The sequence below is a fragment of the Aquila chrysaetos genome, chromosome 5, assembly GCF_900496995.4.
Source record: "Aquila chrysaetos chrysaetos chromosome 5, bAquChr1.4, whole genome shotgun sequence".
NCBI classification, from domain to species: Eukaryota; Metazoa; Chordata; class Aves; order Accipitriformes; family Accipitridae; genus Aquila; species Aquila chrysaetos.
Genome location: NC_044008.1, coordinates 73,722,320 through 73,741,664, shown reverse-complemented (window position 1 = coordinate 73,741,664; position 19,345 = coordinate 73,722,320). Strand labels below are relative to the sequence as shown.

At 46.1% G+C, this 19,345-nt stretch overlaps 1 protein-coding gene across 2 annotated transcripts in view; it reads right to left on the bottom strand.

Annotated features, from left to right (window-relative positions):
* Positions 1 to 5,792: 5,792 nt before the first annotated feature.
* MAP2K6 (mitogen-activated protein kinase kinase 6) overlaps positions 5,793 to 19,345 on the bottom strand; it is a 54,374-nt gene continuing 40,821 nt past the window's right edge. For both annotated transcript variants that reach the window (XM_030015050.2, XM_030015048.1), the window contains exon 12: positions 5,793 to 17,432. In XM_030015050.2, the coding sequence (XP_029870910.1) occupies positions 17,355 to 17,432 (78 nt within the window). In that variant the 3' untranslated portion in view covers positions 5,793 to 17,354. The remainder of the gene's footprint in view (positions 17,433 to 19,345) is intronic.

Sequence of the window (19,345 nt, the reverse complement as noted above, 5' to 3'; positions counted from 1 at the left end):
TGTAATTATCCCCATCTCCAGCCCCATCTCCGCTTGTTTGTCCCTTTTGACAGCGTTGCTATTGAATACCCAGTAATGGGTTGTAGCCTCCAGCGATCCTCCCTCTCAATTTCTAGCTCAGGGAAAACACAACAGATGAGCCCATACACTAAAAGGATGGGAGGCCATGCTCGCTTAAGACAGTGTTTCCCTGTAAAGTCATCCGTGGAGCTCATTCGGGTCTTGGGCACACGGGGCACACACCAATGATGACCCAGCAGTGGTTTCTCTCTATCTATACGGTGCTAAACATGGGCTGCAGATACAGTTTGCAATTAAATCCATCAGCTGTCAGCACTGGGTGGGCATCTTGAGGCTGACCTAGGGAGAAAATGCACCGGGTCGGGTTCAGGAGCAGTATGGAGACGTCCTTCGCCCCGGGCTGGCTCATGCCGGGAAGAAGCCACGGCTGAAATCTGTCCTGGCACCTCAGATCTCCAGATGCTACCACGAGATCAACATGTATCCTTCAGACAGTCCATAGAAGCCTTCAGTGGCACCAATTTGATTGTAAAATATTTGCATGTTTTCAATTATAATTTAGCCCAGGCAGGCCCACGAGACTCTTTGCAATACCGAGACTGTGTGATGGATGCATTATATCCTCTTAAGCGTTGCCTGGTGGGCCAGAAAAACACTGGGTTGACAAGAGTTAAGGACTGGGGGCTGGGAATTAATTGACATCTTCCATCTTCATATGATCTCAGGTGGATACTTTATTTTTTTGTCTGAGGAGGTTTATTTTCCTCCAGATTGATTGGATGAATTGTGTTCCCAGAGATCAGAGAGTTCAGATGGCAGAGGATCCTCTTACCAGAAGATGAAAGCCAATATAATCAACTGCACAACTTCAAAACATGCAGCTTGTTCTTGTTGGCTGCGCCTAAGTTTTCCCTGCAGAGAAGCTGTCGACAATGATTTGATATCAATCCAGTAACAATCCCTGGTTTCTAATAATAATTTGCACTTCAGTAGAAATGTTCATGTGAGGCTCTGAGAACATTTAGCAGATGGTCATTAGTGAAGCTCCCCAGTTCTCCTGCAAGGAAGAGATAACAATTATTAGCCTTGTTTTACAGATGGTGACACTGAGGTGAGGCACTGAAAGGTGAAATAACTCTCCTAATTTTCCATAATGAGCCAGTGGCAACAGATCTATGAATGAAACCCAGGCATCCTGCTGCGATTACTCCACAAACCCTATATCCTTATCTCTTACAGGAAGACGTGGTCAAAGAGGTGAGCCTGGAAAGCAAAAAGCGAATGACTCAAAGGCAGGATTCATGACACATTTCTGGAAATAAGGAATTAGGTCTGGGTCAATAAATAACTGGAAAACCAGGGGGACGCAATGTGAGAGGCATGTGAAATGAGGATGGATGGAAAAGAAAGAAGATAATGGAAGGGAGGGGAAGGAAAACAGAGCGTAGCTCTGACTTTTTATTTCCACTCTTGGTTTCAATCAATGTTGTAAAATTAAAGGTTAGGGCTCTGAAAGAAAGAGGAAAGCGACCTCCATCTGCTCCCGTGGGGGTACAGCTAATGGGTGAGGCTTCAAATGCGAATTGCCGATAACAAAACCCTCCTCCTCGCGTGTCCGATGGTACGTCACCCTGCAGCAAAGTGCCGGCCGTGGTGCTGCCGGGGGCCATGGGTTGTGTTTTGGGTGCCACAGAGACCTGCCTCTCCCTGGGCAGGGCAGGGAAACGGGGCTGGAGCTCTCGGGAAAGCCGGCTCTGCCCAACGGCATCCGCACGCCGTCAATTACCAAAAAACCCAGGTGCTGGCTGGGCTAGAGAGCGCTCGCCCCTGCTTTCCTCAGCCGGCAGCAGCTGGGCAGTAGGTCAGCCGCCGAGCTGGAGGTGCACGGACGGGTGCTTCGGGGACTAATTTTAGCTTTCAGTTACACTGTCTTTTCCTTTCTCACCCAGAACGTCTGGACTGCTAATACTGATGGACTGGCTGATACTACAAAACGCCCTGCTAACATCACACATACGCGATGAGGGGAACACAGCCCAGCTAGCTGGCCCAGCGGTGGACTTTATACAACAGCCAAATGGAAGCCAAAAGAGTTGAGTTTAATCCCTCCAGTTAAGTCATCTAGATTCCTTCTCGCCACCAGCCATCTGATCTCAATCAACAAATCTTGGCCTTCATCTCCTAACCTAGACGAGAGTTGCAATGCTGAAGCCTGAAGTAATCTGCATGCAAAAGGCTTTAGTAATGATTCCTTCAAGAGGATTATTATTATTATTATTATTAGTTATTACTATTATTATGTGAAAGTGGTAGGCAAACAAGAAAGGTGTCTTAGTAATGTTTGCCATTAATAATTTGTTAACATTCTGTAATGTTCTTCCATTTATTTTCAATACTTACAGTTAACAGATGCATATTGAGAGAGACCTATTAACATGAATATGTTAAAACCAATCACTGGGTATTAAAATGAGAAGCTTTTTTAAGACTGAAAATATGTCCAATTTGGCTATTCCTCTCATAACATTAGTAGGATTTGGCAAGAAAATGAAACAGAATTAAACATCTGTATCTTTAACATCAGTAAACTACCTCACCTCTAGATGCAATGTATTTTTAAGAAGCTTTGCAATATACTGCTTTCAGCATCCCACCATGCACTTGCAGAACCAGAGAGACAGACAGAGCCAGAACTGTAACCAAACGTGTGTTGGAGTCATAATACGTGGCTTTGTAGCAGGAAACATCAGGGCAATTTGAGAGAGCAGAAATGATGTCTGCATTGGCAAGATCAAAGATACAGTTCGAAAAAACATAACCATGAACATATACATAAATGCTGCTATTGTAGGTGCTCCTGAGCGGCATGGAGAGCTTGCTGGAAGGAGTGAGCGCTCACCAGTAGCTGACTGGTGTGAAAATTGGGATGGGGATTTCGGAGTGGAAATCAAACAGCAGCGGAGCCAACCTGCAGAGAAAGAACTATATTTGAACAGGTATTGTGTGCTTAAAAAAATTCCTGCAGTTTCTTCAAATCCTTCATCCATAGTCCTGGACATCTGTCGCCATGGAGAAGTATTAGGAAAATGCCACTTGTCAAGCCAAAGTGCGTCCCAGTAAAAGTCACAAATCAAAGTTGGATTCTAGATATTCAAGGCTATCTTTAGCAAGAATAGTTGTGAAACACGTCTCTCCAATTTTATAATCTCTAACGACTGCAAATTGTTTATGCCTCAGCATTTGATTTTTCCTTATCATCTCTTTCCAGTTTCAGCAAGCACCACATATACAGAAAACAAGGACACGTTCAGGGGACGAGGTACTTTCCACGAGGGCAGGGATATTTCTCTCTGAGTGCTACTTGCTGCAGCAGAGGATCGCTCTTGCGCCATGTGAAGAGAAAATTGTGCGTATATTCACAAGTCCACAACCACCAGGCAAAGGCATTTCAGCAGCCACCTCATTCTAGCTTTGAGGATTTCAGAAAGCCTCTAGTAGCAAATTTATCACCATTGTTAGTACAGAAACCCCAAGGCCAAATCACCTTGTCTTGCACGGGTGCAAGACCAAAAGGCAGGATTCCCAGCCTCACAAATGCTTCAGTTACTGTAAAATGGCTATTATTCTTTTTTTCACTCAATTCCATGAGACTGCTGCTGTTAAAAGGTATCTGGGACTTCATTCCAGCTTAATCTGCATTTGTCTTAGAGAAAGTTTTGCCTTTAGTGATGGTGAGAGTGGATTAAGACGGGTGCCTGCGACTTCTGAGAACCCATTGCCAACCTAACGTTGGCCCTACAAGTCACGTCCAATGTGAGCGACTCCGTTTTGGGAAAATAACCCAAAGAAGGACCATATAAAAGATATGCTTTAGGCTGGATGCTTTTAAATATTGTCTTGTACAGGCCTGGAGTTCCTGTTCGGCTTTGAGAACCTCAACCTTCACTCCTCTTCTTTTGCTCATTTCAGTGTGATGTTAGTTGTGATAATGCAGGACATTATTTCGCAATTTCATTTTCTGCACATACATGAAATACTATATAGTAGGCAAGGGAGACAGAGGGAACAAGATCTGCCATTTCGCCAGCTAAAACAATTGTATTACAAAGCTCAGCACAGTTTACATTACTGTGCCGTGTTCAATCAAACTCTATCCCAAAGGTGCATACGTATCTCCAGACTATTTCAGGGGTTGGCAGCTGCTTCAGAACACTTACTCCTTTTTATTTTTTATTTTTTTTTCATCTTGGGGCTTTTAAAATTGATGGGAGGCTGAAGGCAAGAACTGATGCATTGTAGATGACAACAAAAGAGGCTCCATAAAATTGCTTTTGGCATCTCGTGTGCGTTCCGTCTACATCTTATAAATTACTGCTGCATTTCAGCGATAAAAATAGTTTTGTATTTGGAATTGATTACAGTGAGATAAAGCTCTAATAAAAAAAATGTACTGATGCATAAATATTCTGAACATACAAGGGTAATTTGATTTGATAAAATAAAAGTATGGCTCTTAATTTCTTCCTTTTAAACAGAACACACATACACACACACACATACCACAGCGCAGATAAAACTTCGGCAGCTGTTTTGCTTAGGATTCCCAGAAATGGTTATGTGCCTCTTGCAACTCTTCTCTTCAGACATTTTTATGGCAATGTCCGTATCACCGGCATTCCCATCACCGACGCCGGGTAACATTCTCCCTGCAATCTGAAAGCGTTCAGCCCAGGCCACTGCGCTTTCTTCTATGCAATAGACATTGATTCCTTTCCTGTGCCCTTAAAGGTTATTATATTAACTGGGCTATTTTTGTTTAGTTTGTTCCTCAGCGCATCAGCTCTGCAACTAGTGCTTTTGCCTTAACTGGGACTGCAGGATCAGCAGAGGGAGCTGATATATTGTTTTCGGCAATTCTAATACAAATGAAAGCATAATTTTATTTACATGAGAAAGAGGGAAATAGCGATTCATGTTTCAGCGTGACCCAGACCAGCACGCTTTACTCAAGCAAAATGCTATTTGACTTAGCCTAATAAATTAAGGGTGAAAATTGGCTTTGCATCATGACAAATGCATAGCCTAATAGTTAACCTTTAAAGAAATGCAAGGCTTAATTGCACATAATAGTGATGGGGCTGGCAGTGGAATCCAGGGTTGGATCCAGGATTTGGTGAGACAGAGCAAAGCACCACGTCTGTTTTCCAGCCTGCGAGCGCAGGGGCCGACAGCTGCACAAAACCAACGCTCGCTTCGGCCACATCGGTGCAAGGTGCTGAGCGAGCCGCCGGGATTCCAAGCCCCACAGCACGTGTGTTGGTGTCCCAGCCCCAAGACCCGCACCCCCAGGCAATGCTGGGCACGGAGGCCGTGTCCACTCGCAGCCCCTCGAACCCCCCCATCCACGCTGGAAAGCTTATTTTTGGGGGGAGGGCAGGAAGCCGGCCCCTCTCGTCGCACCAGCACCCTGCCAGAGCCACGGCGGGAGCCGGGACTCGCGCCTTTGATGTGGGCTGGACGGGATGTGGATGTGTCTGCTCTCGCCAGCCACGCTAGCCGAAGCGCAGAAAGAAAAACCAACGGCAGAAAGACTGACAATTATTTCTGTAGAGCAGCTTGAGCATTCCTGAGTTTTCAGTAATGTACGATAAGCTGTTACAAGTAAGATGATCCTTAAAAACCTTCCATATGAATAGCAAAAGCAGTACAAAGTGTGTCCCCAACAACTCGTAGTACTTCCACGGGGTAAATACAGGTAGACCGACAGCACGTTACTTTTAAATTTCATTTATTTATTTTTGTGTACATTTTTCTTAATTTGACTGACATACCATTGCTATAAAGATGCCCTGCTCTTTGAATATTTAATCCAAGACCACTAGTTCAAGTGTGGTTATGAAAAGTCACGGCAAACATATGACTGGAAAGAGGTGGTTGGTTTTGACTTCCAGGCAGTTGTTTGAAGCATTTCATAGATGCACACAATATTCAGCAGAACACACGCACACACAGTGCTGAGTTTAACACACACACGCGCGCGCGCACACACACACACATCTGGAAAACGGTTACAGTGGTTGAAGTTTCAAAAAGGTGTACTGTCCCCTTCTCTCAGCAGCAGTGAAAAACCTTTGGATATCCTGAGAAATAAAATCGAAGCGTAGTAAAGAAGATTAAGTTATTCCATCAGCAAGGTTTGGGTTTTTTTTTTCAAGTTAAATATGTTCTCCCAATCTAGTTTTTTTTTTAAATTAAGAGCGTGGAGGGAAAGGATCTGGGGCAGTCGGGGTTAAAGAATACCAGTTCAATTGTTCCACCAATATCCTTAATCCAGTACAACAAAGATCCTAAAAGCATCTCATGAAAACAACAACAACATTAAATAAAAACCTATCTAATGTTACACACATGGTCCTACTGTCAGTCTCCTACTATTTATCATCTTCATGGTATGAGGAACGGCTTTGAGATGAATGAAGACAACACAGGTTAAGAGAAGTGTTTCAGATGGAGCAGATGTGAAGCCGTACGGGTGGGCAGCCAGGCAACCACCGAAGTACTCTGGAGTGCAGGGAGAACCCTGTGAGCTTTGCAATATCTGACTGATGAAATTTCGCCTGGTTGCAGTCAGGAATAGGAGCTCGGAGCGATGGTTCATCACGGCACGGGGCAGCACTGCCTCCTGGCAGCTGGCTCTGCGCGGCTACAAACCCTGGGCAAAGCCTGCGGGGACCTTAACCAGCACTGACAAGAACCTGGGTGCCATCTCACAAAGATGACAGCACCTAATTTCTTTTAAATATACCACCAGTACGTGTTCCCGAGAACTGGCCAAGGCAGGGATGCTATCTCTGGACAAATCCACCCTCCCCCAAAGCTATGATGTGGGGGTCTTGCGTTAGGATGTGGGCAGTTTTGATTCTCATGAGGAGAAAGTTACCTCAACAAGGCTAAAAATTGAGTAACTCTCATGCATTGTCCTGCCTTTCCATCTAATACTACCTTTCCCGTTCCTCCCATCGATGAGAACACCAGTGTTTTTCCTGATGAGCCGCAGAGCCTGTGCTCCTGCGAGCTCCCCTGTGCCATGCGCTCCCTCGCTGCGAGAGGGGTTGTGTGAGGTTACGGGCTGCTAAGTAGCAATGAGCACCGCAGAGGAAACAGGCCAGCAAAGACTTAGACAACAAAAACAAACATGAAGCAATTAAAAGAAGGATGGGAGATGTGGTCTGATGTACTTTTGCCAAGAAATAAATATTTTACATTGCCTTTTTTAAAAACACTTGCATTGTGTTTTTTAAATCTCCAAAATGGTAGACTTACTCACTCCACCCACCCAGGCACAACACGTGCACACACACACACACTCTCACACACACTCTCTCTCTCTCTCTCTCTCTCTAATGCACATACCTTTCCAGCTTTGTAGAGCTACTGGATTTACTTTGAGACAAGTTTCTTGTGCATTTTGACAATTTACTTTGAGACAAGTTATTTGCAAGAAGGCAAAGTTCATGCATGGCTTTGACAGCTCCACTTTCTCATAAATGGTTTTTGAAAAGCAGAAAGCAAATGAGGGCCAAAGCTCCATTTAAAGTTCACCTCAGATGCCTGAAAAGCATTTATACCCACATCCTTCTGAGGTCCCTGCTTTATGAACTTCTAATGAATTCCACATTCTGCTACCCAACGTTTCTTATACATAGGGGGAAGAAAAAACAAACCAGAAAACCAATGCAAGCTGTTTGAAAACAGATGCACCACAGCATTCTTTATCAGAAAGGCTGGGGAGGCTTCTGAAGCAGTGGAGCAGCAAGGCACCTTTGCAAAGAGGAGAAAGGGAATAAAAAGAACAAAAAGCTGATGGTTTTGCACCCTCAAACCTGCTTGTCTCACACAGGTCACGCTTACAGGATTTCACCTCAACGTCTCTTACAGAGCAAGAAGCAGCTGTTCCTTAGTTGCTCCATCATTTCCGTAGGACTCGTGTCCTCCACACCCAGAGCAGACATTTGGCCAGAGGGTGCCTGGGTGGCCCTCAGTCCTGCTTCAAAGCAATCCTGGCAACCCCGAGTCTCACTGGCTCGAGGGCTAAAGGAAAACTCCAGGCAAATTCGATACAGAAAAGCCTGGCATGAGACTTGGACAAATCAAGTTCATCGCAAACCAGATTTTATTTTTCAGGTGGAAAACTATCATTTTCTCAGAATGCCAGTGCGCTTTTGGTTAATGATGGTGTGACATAGAGCACTTTTACCAGTTAAACTGAACCCTGATGCTAGTTAATCCCCTCTTGAAGGAACAATTACAACCCAGCTGGTGCTTTTGCTATCAAAACCAAAAGAGTAGGTTTATTCAGAAGCCTCCAAGATGTTTAAAGAAAAATCGAAAAATGTGATTTTTTTAAAAAAGATTCCTAATCCCCATCCCTCATTCTAGAACAAACCAGGTCACTAAAAGAAAATCTAAATTGCTATAAATATAATTTAAAATCATAATTAGCCATCTACTGCCATTTGCCATCCCAGCTGTTAGGAGATACTACAGTGATTCCATATGGCTCAAGGGCAGGCTGGGAAATACCTTCAGCACATCTTGGATAGTACCAGAAATGGATAAATAATAAATAATAAGAACATGAGAAAGAATAATCAGCCTTCCACATGTAAGGAAAAGCAGAGACTTTCACAGTTGTAAAACAAATGATGTTACTGTGAAAAAAAAAAATCCTAAAAATAAAGTAAAATAAGGACTTGAATTACAGCAGGTTGGAAAGCCTTCTCTTTTCTAACATGTTCAAAACATAGGTGCTTTGCCTGTGCCTCTTCGATACCAGCAGACCACTGGGAAGTGGTTGCTTTTCCATTGTGCTCATATCTTTTTTATTTTATTCTAGCTGAAAGTACGTAGACATATCCTTGTTACAAATTTACCACCGTCTCAAGAAAAAGCAGATTTCACACCTTAAGACAAAAACTCTAGAAATTTCATATATTTTCATGCTAAACATGGATCTTTGCCAATAAATCTGTAATTGCTTCAATTGGAGATTTTGGACATTTTTAGACAGTTTTTTTTTCTACGAGAAATGACAAGTTTTACTCCAACACATTTCCAGTTTGCAAGAAACTACATTTAGCAGCTTCCCCGCAATGTATTGCTATTAAAAAATAAATGCAAAATTCCTACTATTTTGTATGTTGTGACTATTTCCAGCAGACCCACTGGCACAGTGACAGTTGTCACCAAGCACAAGTCGCTCGATTCACAATTATGGAGGAAACAAAAAGGTGGCAGAGCTCTGGAAATTCATACATAGATTATATAGGAAATGTTTGGAGCCAGATCCTGGTTTTGGCGATACTGTATTTTGAACCAAGGTTTTTTTCTGCCTGTAGAGCCCCAGTCTGCTAGAGGCCCACCAAATGGTACGGTCCATGCTATTAGATATTTATAAGATATTTATGCAAGACTCATGACTAAATCTGGGCTAAACGTGGACGGAGAGCTCTGCAGCTGCACCTGTATATGTGAAAATTTGATCCTGACTTAACAGCTATGACAGAGACTGTAATTTATCTTTAAACACACCTTTTTGGCTCTTATGAGGCACTTAATCTACATCTCTTCACTCTGTCTGCGTAAATCAAGGACACCTGGCCCTTCCTAACTTTTCACAGTATCCATCCTGAAAAAAACCATACAACTGGGCTGAGAAATACCAAAGGCTTTCAGTTATTGTTCCAGGACACTCTGAGATGGCTGAATGTTCTTTACTAGAGGGAAAAAAATGAGACGTGGCAGACCCTGATACCTCCATCACACAACTCTTGGGGAAACTGTATCTACCTATGTTTTTGGAGGCCGTGGGCACGCTTGCTGCCAGACTGCTCTTTCCAGCCATCAGATGTTGGCCGCCTCTTACTGTAGCACTGATCTCCATCTGCCTTCTGGCACAATTTGGTGTGTACGCTTGCATGACGGGTCACAGAGTTTTGGAAAGACCATGGTCTGATCTCTTATTTTCTCAAAAAGAATTAGGATAAACCCTGAGGTGGCCTGAATTATTCCTGTAAGAGAAACCAAACAGAAACTTTCCTGATCGGTTCGGTAATACTTGGGGTGTGTTTACTCTTTATTTAAAAATTACACTATTGTGAGTTTCCTGGATTTAGCTAGGCCTAAAAGCGAAAGTAACATATCAAAATACCCTGCAATAAACTTCTAGGAAGGGTTTTCAGGTCTGGCTAAAACCACACAGCTTTGGAAATTGCCGAAAGACATCTGATCTTTTGAGATTTCCATCTCTATTTCCAGAGCATTTAAGATGCTTCCAAGCTTTTCCCAGCTTATCCTCGCGGTACCTCACAGCCGCTGGACTTTTGCCCCATCATTTAGAGAAAACCAAGAGCCTTTCGAGGAAGGAAACGCGGCCTGTCCTGCAGCCCGGCTGTCGGCAAGGACCGAGGCTGCTGCAACACCAGCACTGCTCCACTTCCAGAAAGGGATTTTTAATGCAATGGCAGCGAAGCACAAAAGGAGAAGCTCTCGCTTCGGCTGGATACCTGCAGGGTAGCTAGCCTCTGGCTGCAGCTTCCCATTAAGCAGGCACTGGATAACAGACAGGCAGCTCCTTCCTCTCCCAAAGCACTCTGCGGAGAGCTGGCTGGAGGCCCTTTTCCCTTGCCTTCACTCTGACCAACCGCCTAGAAAAAAGGCTGCTAGTAAAATCCCAGACAGTAAAATACAAAATGTAAAGGTGACTGAGACGTAAGGTGTCGATGGAGGCAAAGAGCTTTCTAGCAACCCAGGAGTGCACTAAAGGAGGCCATGTAATAAATGTCATGCAGCCAAAATTGTTCCCAGTGGAATGGCACTGCCGGCTGCATAGGCCCCCGAAGAATTCATTTATCACTGTGGCCTGTAAATTAGATATTTCCACCATTAGGCTAGTTAGAGACCACCTTAAAATGTTTACCCTCTTCTTTCTCAGCTACAGAGGCCTTTCCCATGCTTTCTCCATCGTTTAAGTCAGACCTCTGAATCTCACTGACGAGCTCGGCAGGGGAAGCAGCAATGCACAAGGCCACGCAGCAGGCAACAAGCATCAGCTCGCAATTTTTCCCTGTGGGTTTCTTTTGGGTTTTAGATTTTGTTTCTCTCGCTGGATGTGGGGATGCAGTGGCAATCTGGAACTTGTGAGCAAACCCATTACCTACAAATCTGGGCCTGAAGGAGTACATGGCAAAAGAAAGGGGAGACAGGCTGCTCTCACCAGGCTATGTACTCCATTGAGTCTGTGGCTGCCTCTTTCTGCTCCAGCCTTCCCCATCAACTCCAGACCTTCCTTGGCAGAGTGGATTGACACCAGCTGCCTGTCAGAGGACTCTTTTTGTCCTTATGCCATTAAAACCACCCTTGCAGTTTACTACACTCTCTTTAGAGTCCTCTCCATTTATACAGCACATGAACCTTTGCATCCAGACCACTGGGACCACCACCTCCTATCTGTGTCTATACACATCTGCAAACACATAAAAGCCGAGATTCAACTGACCTTTTTCTGGCCCTCTTTATTAACAAAATCAACTGCTTTTATGGTGTGGGGTTATGTGAAGGAGCAGCATCCTTTCAACCTGCAACACAGCTGCCTACTGCACAGAAAGCATCTATTCGAGCCACAGCCCGGGAGAGCGAATCTCACTGCACTGCAGAGCTCTGGCCTGCTAGAATGCACGTCAAATTTCATATTATCCATCTGCTCCAGTAAAGGCTGAGCTGAAATATTAATTAGGAGATCTGATCCCTTCTCACCAGAAACAATCTGGATTTTATAGCTCAGCCAGAGGCCAGCGAAGCAGACAAAGCTCTGTGATACATCCTTTGCTGCTGGTTAACGGCTTTCAAGGAAACAACCAACTTGGGGGGAGGACACAGACTGTAAAACACATGGACATCTGGTCTGTTTTGTCCACCCTTCATCTCCCCCATGCTCAACCCCCACCTCCTAAGTGCATGTTCGGAACACAGAGAGACGACTCCTCTAACATAAACAGCTATAATATAGCAATAAAGATTAATGAGTAAAACTTGCCATTTTATGTATAATCCGTGGGGATTTACAATCATTAATCTTTATTAGTGTGTAATAACTGTTTAGACATTAAGAACAGATTCTCAGCTGGACAAAACTGGCCTTATTCCAGCTAAGCCAATGGAGCAATGCCAGTTTACACCCTCCATGACCCTAGCTCTAAATGAGACCCATCCCCATCTGTAGGAATCATATCACTAACAGTATTTCCCCAACAGCAGGAGCACACTAGTGAAGGCAACTATTTGTCTTTCTCTGTATCCGAAAAAGAGAGCTGCATGTGTCCAGGAAGCTCAACAATAGACATGTCAATAAACATGAGGAAATTCAATGAAAAAGCAACAGCAACAAAAGGAACCCCAAGGAGCAGGGAAGTGGATGATTTTTGAGGCAAGACTATAAGATCTGGTTTGGCAGGAGCGTAACTAAGAGGGATGTAGCAATCTTTGGCATGTGAAAGAGTGAAAGCACCAAGACGGGCTCCCAGAGTTCCTCTAAGAGGAACAAGATGGAAGAGAGAAAAAAAGAGAATCTTGGCTGGCTTTTCGGAGAGAGGAGTTTGGGTTTTGTTTTTAATAAAAAAGAGGTCTATTAAACAAGGGAGCTGGTGGGAACCTTGTCTGAACTACATCAGACCAGCCACTAAAGCAATGCTGCATTGACCGAGCAGGATTTCCTCTTCCAAAATGTCTAGGAAAGAAGGGAAATGTGCAGGTACATACTTAGCTTGCAGCAAGCATGGAGAAATCCCAGCTAAGACTGTGCATGCTGGTGTCTCTGCTCTCAGCACCAGGCACTGCTCCGCTGCGTGGGCGAAGGGCCTGGCAGTCCCTTCCCACCAAGACAAGGTGCAGGTAGCACTGACCCAGCAGGCACAAAGCCACCTCCCTCTGCACCTGCTGAAAAACTGCGAGCTCAACTGCGTATCTTTTTTTAGAGCTTTTTCTGAGTAACGACCCACCAACTGCCTCCTCCATCACACAGGGGAAGCCAGCTGCCTCCAGAAATGGTGTTCCCACCTCTTTAACAAGTCAGAAGTGCCTTCTTCCCCACCAGTAAACCTGACAAAAGTCAGGAAAAATGCAGAAATACAGTACATAGGTATCTGTGTAAAGTTTTGTACACCAGGAAAACCTCCAGAAAAGATGGGCATTTCCCCTACTGCAGCAGCACGAACCTGGCATTCAAAAACAGTAACCAGCAAATGCCCTCCAACTCCTCTTCCAGGTTTAAGAGACCTTCAAGACCCAGAAAACAGCTTTCCTGGCAGTGACACTTCAAGAACTCTAGCAATGGCAAGGTCTCAAGCGTCCAGGAGGTTGCAGGAACATCAAGAGCTGTATGGTGGAGGAAAAAAGAGGATGAACGTCCTGCCCCGGTGGTCCCCCACCACCTGCCACAGGGTTGGGTTGTGCATCTTTCATGCAGCCCGATAACCACTGCTTGTGGCAGAGCGGAGAAGCCCTCCCTGCCTTGCAAATGGCTAACTGTGCTGGAATTAATTCATGCAGCTGGTCCAGGTCACAGCTCAGTGCTGAGCTCCGAGCAGCTTTTCTCTCCTCTCTGCTCCCTGGTGTGTTTTTGGTTTGTTTCAGGTTTATGGCATGAGATCTGCATCTTTTGCAGTTTAAAAATCCCAGTTCAGGACAATACGCTGCCCACAGTCCTGTCCTGTCTGAAAACAGAAGAGCTTTTTGAAGAACAGCTTTAAGCCTCAATACCTTGGCTGTTCAGGGGGCTTGGTTGTTGGGAAAGCCTTAATGTCCCAGAGACCATGGCTGTCCCAGGCAACCCTGTGCTCATGTTCTAGCCAAGCAAATTTCTGAGCACTGACCAAAGGCTTTACATCTTCACAGAGGTTACAGTCAAATGAAAGAGAAAAGAGTCTGACTTTCATCTTGTAGCCCAGGATGTTTCCAGAGCTTTTAAGCACACAGGAGTCCCTGGCTCTCCTCCCTGCGCCGAGGCCACCAGCTCAGGCTTCTCTCTAAGAAAATCCTGCGTCAGGCCGAGCTTTATGTCCATACGTGCCACAAGGGATGCAGAGACAGACAGACAGCCTCTGCATTTCTCTCCTGCCGTAACTACCTTCCGCACTGGCAATCACTTGGATCACTGTTTTCATTCACACTGGTCATACGGATTCACACTTACTCTGGGCTGACGCAAATGACTTTTAAAGGAACAAAGTCATGGCGAATCAGGAGGGAAGTGATTTGTTGCATGCTCTATTGTAATGTCATTAAAACAAAGGGATTAGATGGCCCAAGCATTGCAAGAGCAAAAAGCATAAAAGAAAGCACTCAGCATGTAGTGTTGAGGCATGTAGGAATCATTTTAGAGGGTTACTAGCTGCAGACAACGCTGACATTAATTTTCTATTGGAAAACGCTGGTGACATTAATATCTGCTATTAATACTGAACTTTGACAGTATCTCATAAATTCAACCTGTCAATTACAATGGCACTGAAATAAAGGTGCTCTGAGGTCAAGGAGATGTGGTGTCCAAATGAGACTTATATTCCAGGAGAAAAGCGGCAAAAACAATCTTTAACAAAAGCATCAGATCCATATGTAGGAAAACCAAAGGGTGGTTTTAAATGTCATGTTTTTCAAAGCGAGAATTGATGCTGGAACCAACTCTATAAACTGGCTGGCTGGACTTTTAGCTGCAGCTGAGGACAATCAATCAAAACAGCTCTGCAACTCTGAGAAAGTGAGAGAGAGAAAACACACACACACACACCATGGAATATGAGAGGGCAGATTATGAGCCATGCGAGGCCTCTTAAAATTACACTGCGAAGTAAAACATCCTTGTGTTTCATCCACAACAAAATGTAACCTGAATGGCTCCCCTCGACACAAAGCGGAATATGGGGCTTATCGTTACCGAGGGCCGGGCAGGCTCGTGAAACACAGCTGAGGAAGAGGAACTTCTTCCCCAAAGTCTGCACGACCCGTGAGCTCTTTGCAGCAAGGAAACCCCCGCAGCCCGATTCCTGTGAGCCCTCCTCAAGCCACCCTGCTCTGCAGCTGAGAGGCACAAGGATCGATAAATCTCCACGAGCAATGCTCCCCTATCTCCTTCAATGCTGGCTCCAGGGCAGAGCTGCAGTATTTTAGGGTTCACAGCCACCTCTGCAGGCACTGCCAGCCACGGCCGTGGCAGTGACAGTGGCAACCCAGACACTGGCAGTGTCTATGTGCACCTCTTCAAAGCGGTTGGCATGTCCCTAGCACAAGAGGTACCACCGTTCGGGAACCCCTGCTCTAAATATCGCCCTCCCCATCAGCCCTTCCAAGGGATCGCTTCCCAAACAGATGCCTAGACTAGTCCAGAAGCCCAACCTGCCCCAACAGAGACTGGAGCCACTAACCTGGGAGAGAAAGGGCTGGATCCCAGGCTGAATTACATCCTGCACAACTTAAATATTGCAGAGCAAGTTGGGATTTGACTCTGAAAGTCTGCGCCAAAGCAATGGATGGGGAAGGGAAGCATGTGGAGGGGCACGAGGCACATGTGCATGCCCCGGCGCAGCTGCACGCACAGGCGCTCTCCTTCGCAGGGCTGGGGGAAGGAGCCACGGGCAAAGGCAAAGGACCTCATAGCCGAGCGAGGCAGCTATGCAGGTTTGGCTCAGTCAAACCAGCATCAATCTGGAGCCAGTGGCCTTGCTCCAGACTCAGCAACACCTTGCAGCGCACGGTCCCCCCTTTCTCTAGACAGTAACCACGTTACCTAAAAGCAGCGTGAGCTGCCGTCTTCCCCTCCCACCCCGACAGCCCCCACGCTCCTGCCCTTGGCTAGCAGCTTTTCTCTGAGGACCCGGCCAACAGCAACGAGCTCCTGATAGGGGTGGGCTGTGGTTTCCCTGCGTGGTTTCCCAGGCTGCAGCTCTCGCGGGGGACACCTGCGGCCCACGCTGGAGCCCAGTACTCCTGGCTGCCTTCAGCATCCCGACGAGAGCTGGACACAGCCCAAACCGCACGCCGGCACAGGCTCCAGGGGAGCTCGCTAGCACTCCCAAAGTCTGTGGGCAAGTACAGAGGGATTGCTGCCGATGCAGTGCCGAGAGCCCTGGAAACTTGCGCTGAGATATCCCATTTTTCACAGATGTCGTGCTATGCATACTGTTATCCTTTCTCATCTGGAGAAGGAGAGAGGAATACCCTTTTAGGCCCAAAGCAGCTCATCCCCAGCCCAAGGGAGCCCTGGGCGCTGCAATGCTGCTGGGCTTGCGGGCAGGTGGGGGACTGACCATTGCAGCCTCCTCCTGATCTTTGTGCAACTTATCTGACAATCTATTTCCCTCTGGAGCTTTTGTCCCAGACACTACCCCAGCAATGTCTTCCCACTCCAGACCTCATCACCCGCCTGATATAGCAGAGTAAGTCGGTGGGACGTAGGGCAGGGGCTTTCTGCAGGCAGGAGGCTGGCAGTGCACCGCAGGTGGCAGGCTGGCCGGGACAGGCCGGCCGGACTCGGAGCGCAGTGTCCGGAGAAGAGGCGACCTCACGGGACGCTGGGGCCTCCCTCCCTTACAGTGATGCTGCCTCGCACGCTGCGAAAGCAGCTCGAGTAGCTGAGCTGAGATCCTTGTTTATAAATTCTTTTTACGATGAGCATTAAATATTTTCCACAACACAGACACTTCTTCTCTTCTTTCTCTTTTCCTTTGACACCTTTTCCCCAGCAAAGCCCTATGACTATTGCTTGCTGTGGCCTCATTTAGCATCACCATCGTCACCACACATTCATCCTCATATAAAACAGAAATCTATTCCATCAAGCACTTAACATAAATATTAAAATAATGGAAGGGACAAAATATAAATCTACATACAACTTCATGACTACCATAGCACCTATTACCATGACAAAGCAAATTCTGGTTCAGGGGGAAGGGAAGGGGAATGAGGAGAAAGTTAGGAAGAGGGACTTCGACTGTCATTAAATATGTAAATCACTCTTTTACATTTTTTTTTGTTTTGTTTTTGTTTTAAGGTTACCAACCTTATTAAAATTCATTTCACTAACCAGCTCGTTCTATGTCACTATGGATACCAAAGAACCCTTTTAAAAACTTCGGCGAGGCGGGGGTTTCTCAGAATAAAAACAAAACAAAACAAAACACAGCGACTTTCTGTTGGTGCTTTCATGACAAGTCCTGCCACGCGCCCCTCCCCTGCACCCACCAGTCCACAGAAGGGCAATTCATTTACAAGTCCAGTTCTCAGTCTCCCAGGATGAGTTTGACAAAAGAGGCGACGTCTGTCTCTTTGGATTCGTGCAGGGTGAAGAAAGGATGTTGCTGGGAAAGAAAAAAGAGAAAAAATAGAAAAGTTTATTATTCACAACGCTGAGGACCAAACCTAAAACCTTTTCAGACAGCCTTCTAGGCAGTGAAAAAGATTTTGTTGCTAGCATCATAATATTGGGCTTTCCATTCTTTGCAGCTGAGGCAAGTCGGGGAGCCCGAGGGGCCATTTCATGAAGGCTGCAGATTCGTGCTGGCCTCTCGGATTCCCTCTAAACCCTGCCCTGGCTGGGACGGCTGAACTGGGCTGCTCTCAAAGCGAGGGAAAGTATTAAAAAACACTGCCTCCATCTCTAGCACGTCATGCCCTTCGGCACAAGCTGGCTCACAGCTCTGCGGTGCCCAGGGAGGAGATGTGCTCCTCCTGAGACGGTGGTTACCCACCCCACTGCGCGCCAGCTCCAACAGGAGCAAGGAAAACCTTGCAGGAAAGCTGACTGCAGTGGGTTTTCCCTCAGCTTCCTGCTTTATCTGTGTATTTACCCTCTGGTGACTTTTGAGTCTCATTTCTTCCCTGCAATTGCTCATACTCGCAGCAGGAGATGGCTACTTTACCCCCAACCACCGCAAAGAGGAAAGCCATCCCGGCTGGAAAGCCATCCGCAGTTGTATGTTTAACTACTTAATCGTGACCAACATGGGAAGACATCCTGCCAGAAAATCTTGCCTACATTTCAGCACAAATGGAAAAATATGTGTAAGGAGAAAAAAACACAACGAAATGCCCCTGACAGCAACAGCAAAGCCCCTCTCTGCTAGCACCAGTGACTCAGTTTGCTACCGGGGTGTCAGCCAACATCCACCTGAAATCACCACACACTGTTCGACACGCTGTCCTGGCAGTTAATTGTATTTATTTGTATGGAGGGTGTCAGAAAGAACCAAAAGGCAGCTGGGGCCCTGCAGGGCTCACAGGTGACCTCCACTCTCTGCAAAATGCTGTTGTGCTTCCTATACACAGGCTGGGGGTGCTCAGTCTGATTCCTGACCCTCTCATTTCAAGCCAGATTTTTAAAGACAATTTGGGGTTTCCAGGGTTTTTCAAAGCTGCCCCTCACCTCAGACCCTGAGCATTGGCTGTTTCAATGATCATTTATGGCAGTGGCCAAGTGGAGGGAGAAGATGAGCAAAGAAAAGAAACTTTCCAAGGTGGGCTTGAGCGGAAAGTTATCCAGTGAATAAAAAGAGGCAGCTCTGAGCAGCTGGGAAGCGACCCAAAGACACACCAGCAAGGAAGAGGAAGCACAATTATGTGGGAAACAGAGCTGAAATGGGCTGAGGCAAGGATCCAGACATAATTTAAGGTCTCCCTGGGTCAGACAGTCACGGGAATCGAAGTGTCCTGAATAGCTCTCAGAGAGATGGCCCAAATGCCCTGCTGTGCTATTATCCCAGCGTGATGCCACTGCTTTCACATCCCAGCTAAGTCGCACCCAAAGCAGAGCTTCCACAGCCTGGAAGAACCCGCAAGCGTGACACGGGCGGCAGCAGTGGCCTCCAGCCCTGTCTCTCAGTGAATCCAAGCCCTTTGCAACAACTGAGTCTGGTTATAGCACAAAACACCCCGTGCCAGGTGGGATGTGCTCCATGCAATGTGCAGACCACCAGGGAGGAGTCCTGCAGTAGTTTCATGCTCCACTTCACCTGGGGAAGTGGGTTTTCAAATGAAATTAAGCATCCGTATCAGTTTTCCTGATGCTCAAGATAGCACAGAGTCATACTTTCCATGAGAAACCTCAATTCCACAGGAAAGCAAGGGAGCAGTCTTGGTCTAAATGACAAGTCCAATCCAGTACCGCAACTTAATGCCATAAGAGAGAGAGGAGAGAGAAAAAAACCCAACAAAACAGCAACCCTCAACCACAGGACCTCACAACATTCATGTCAGCCATAAAATACCACAGCAT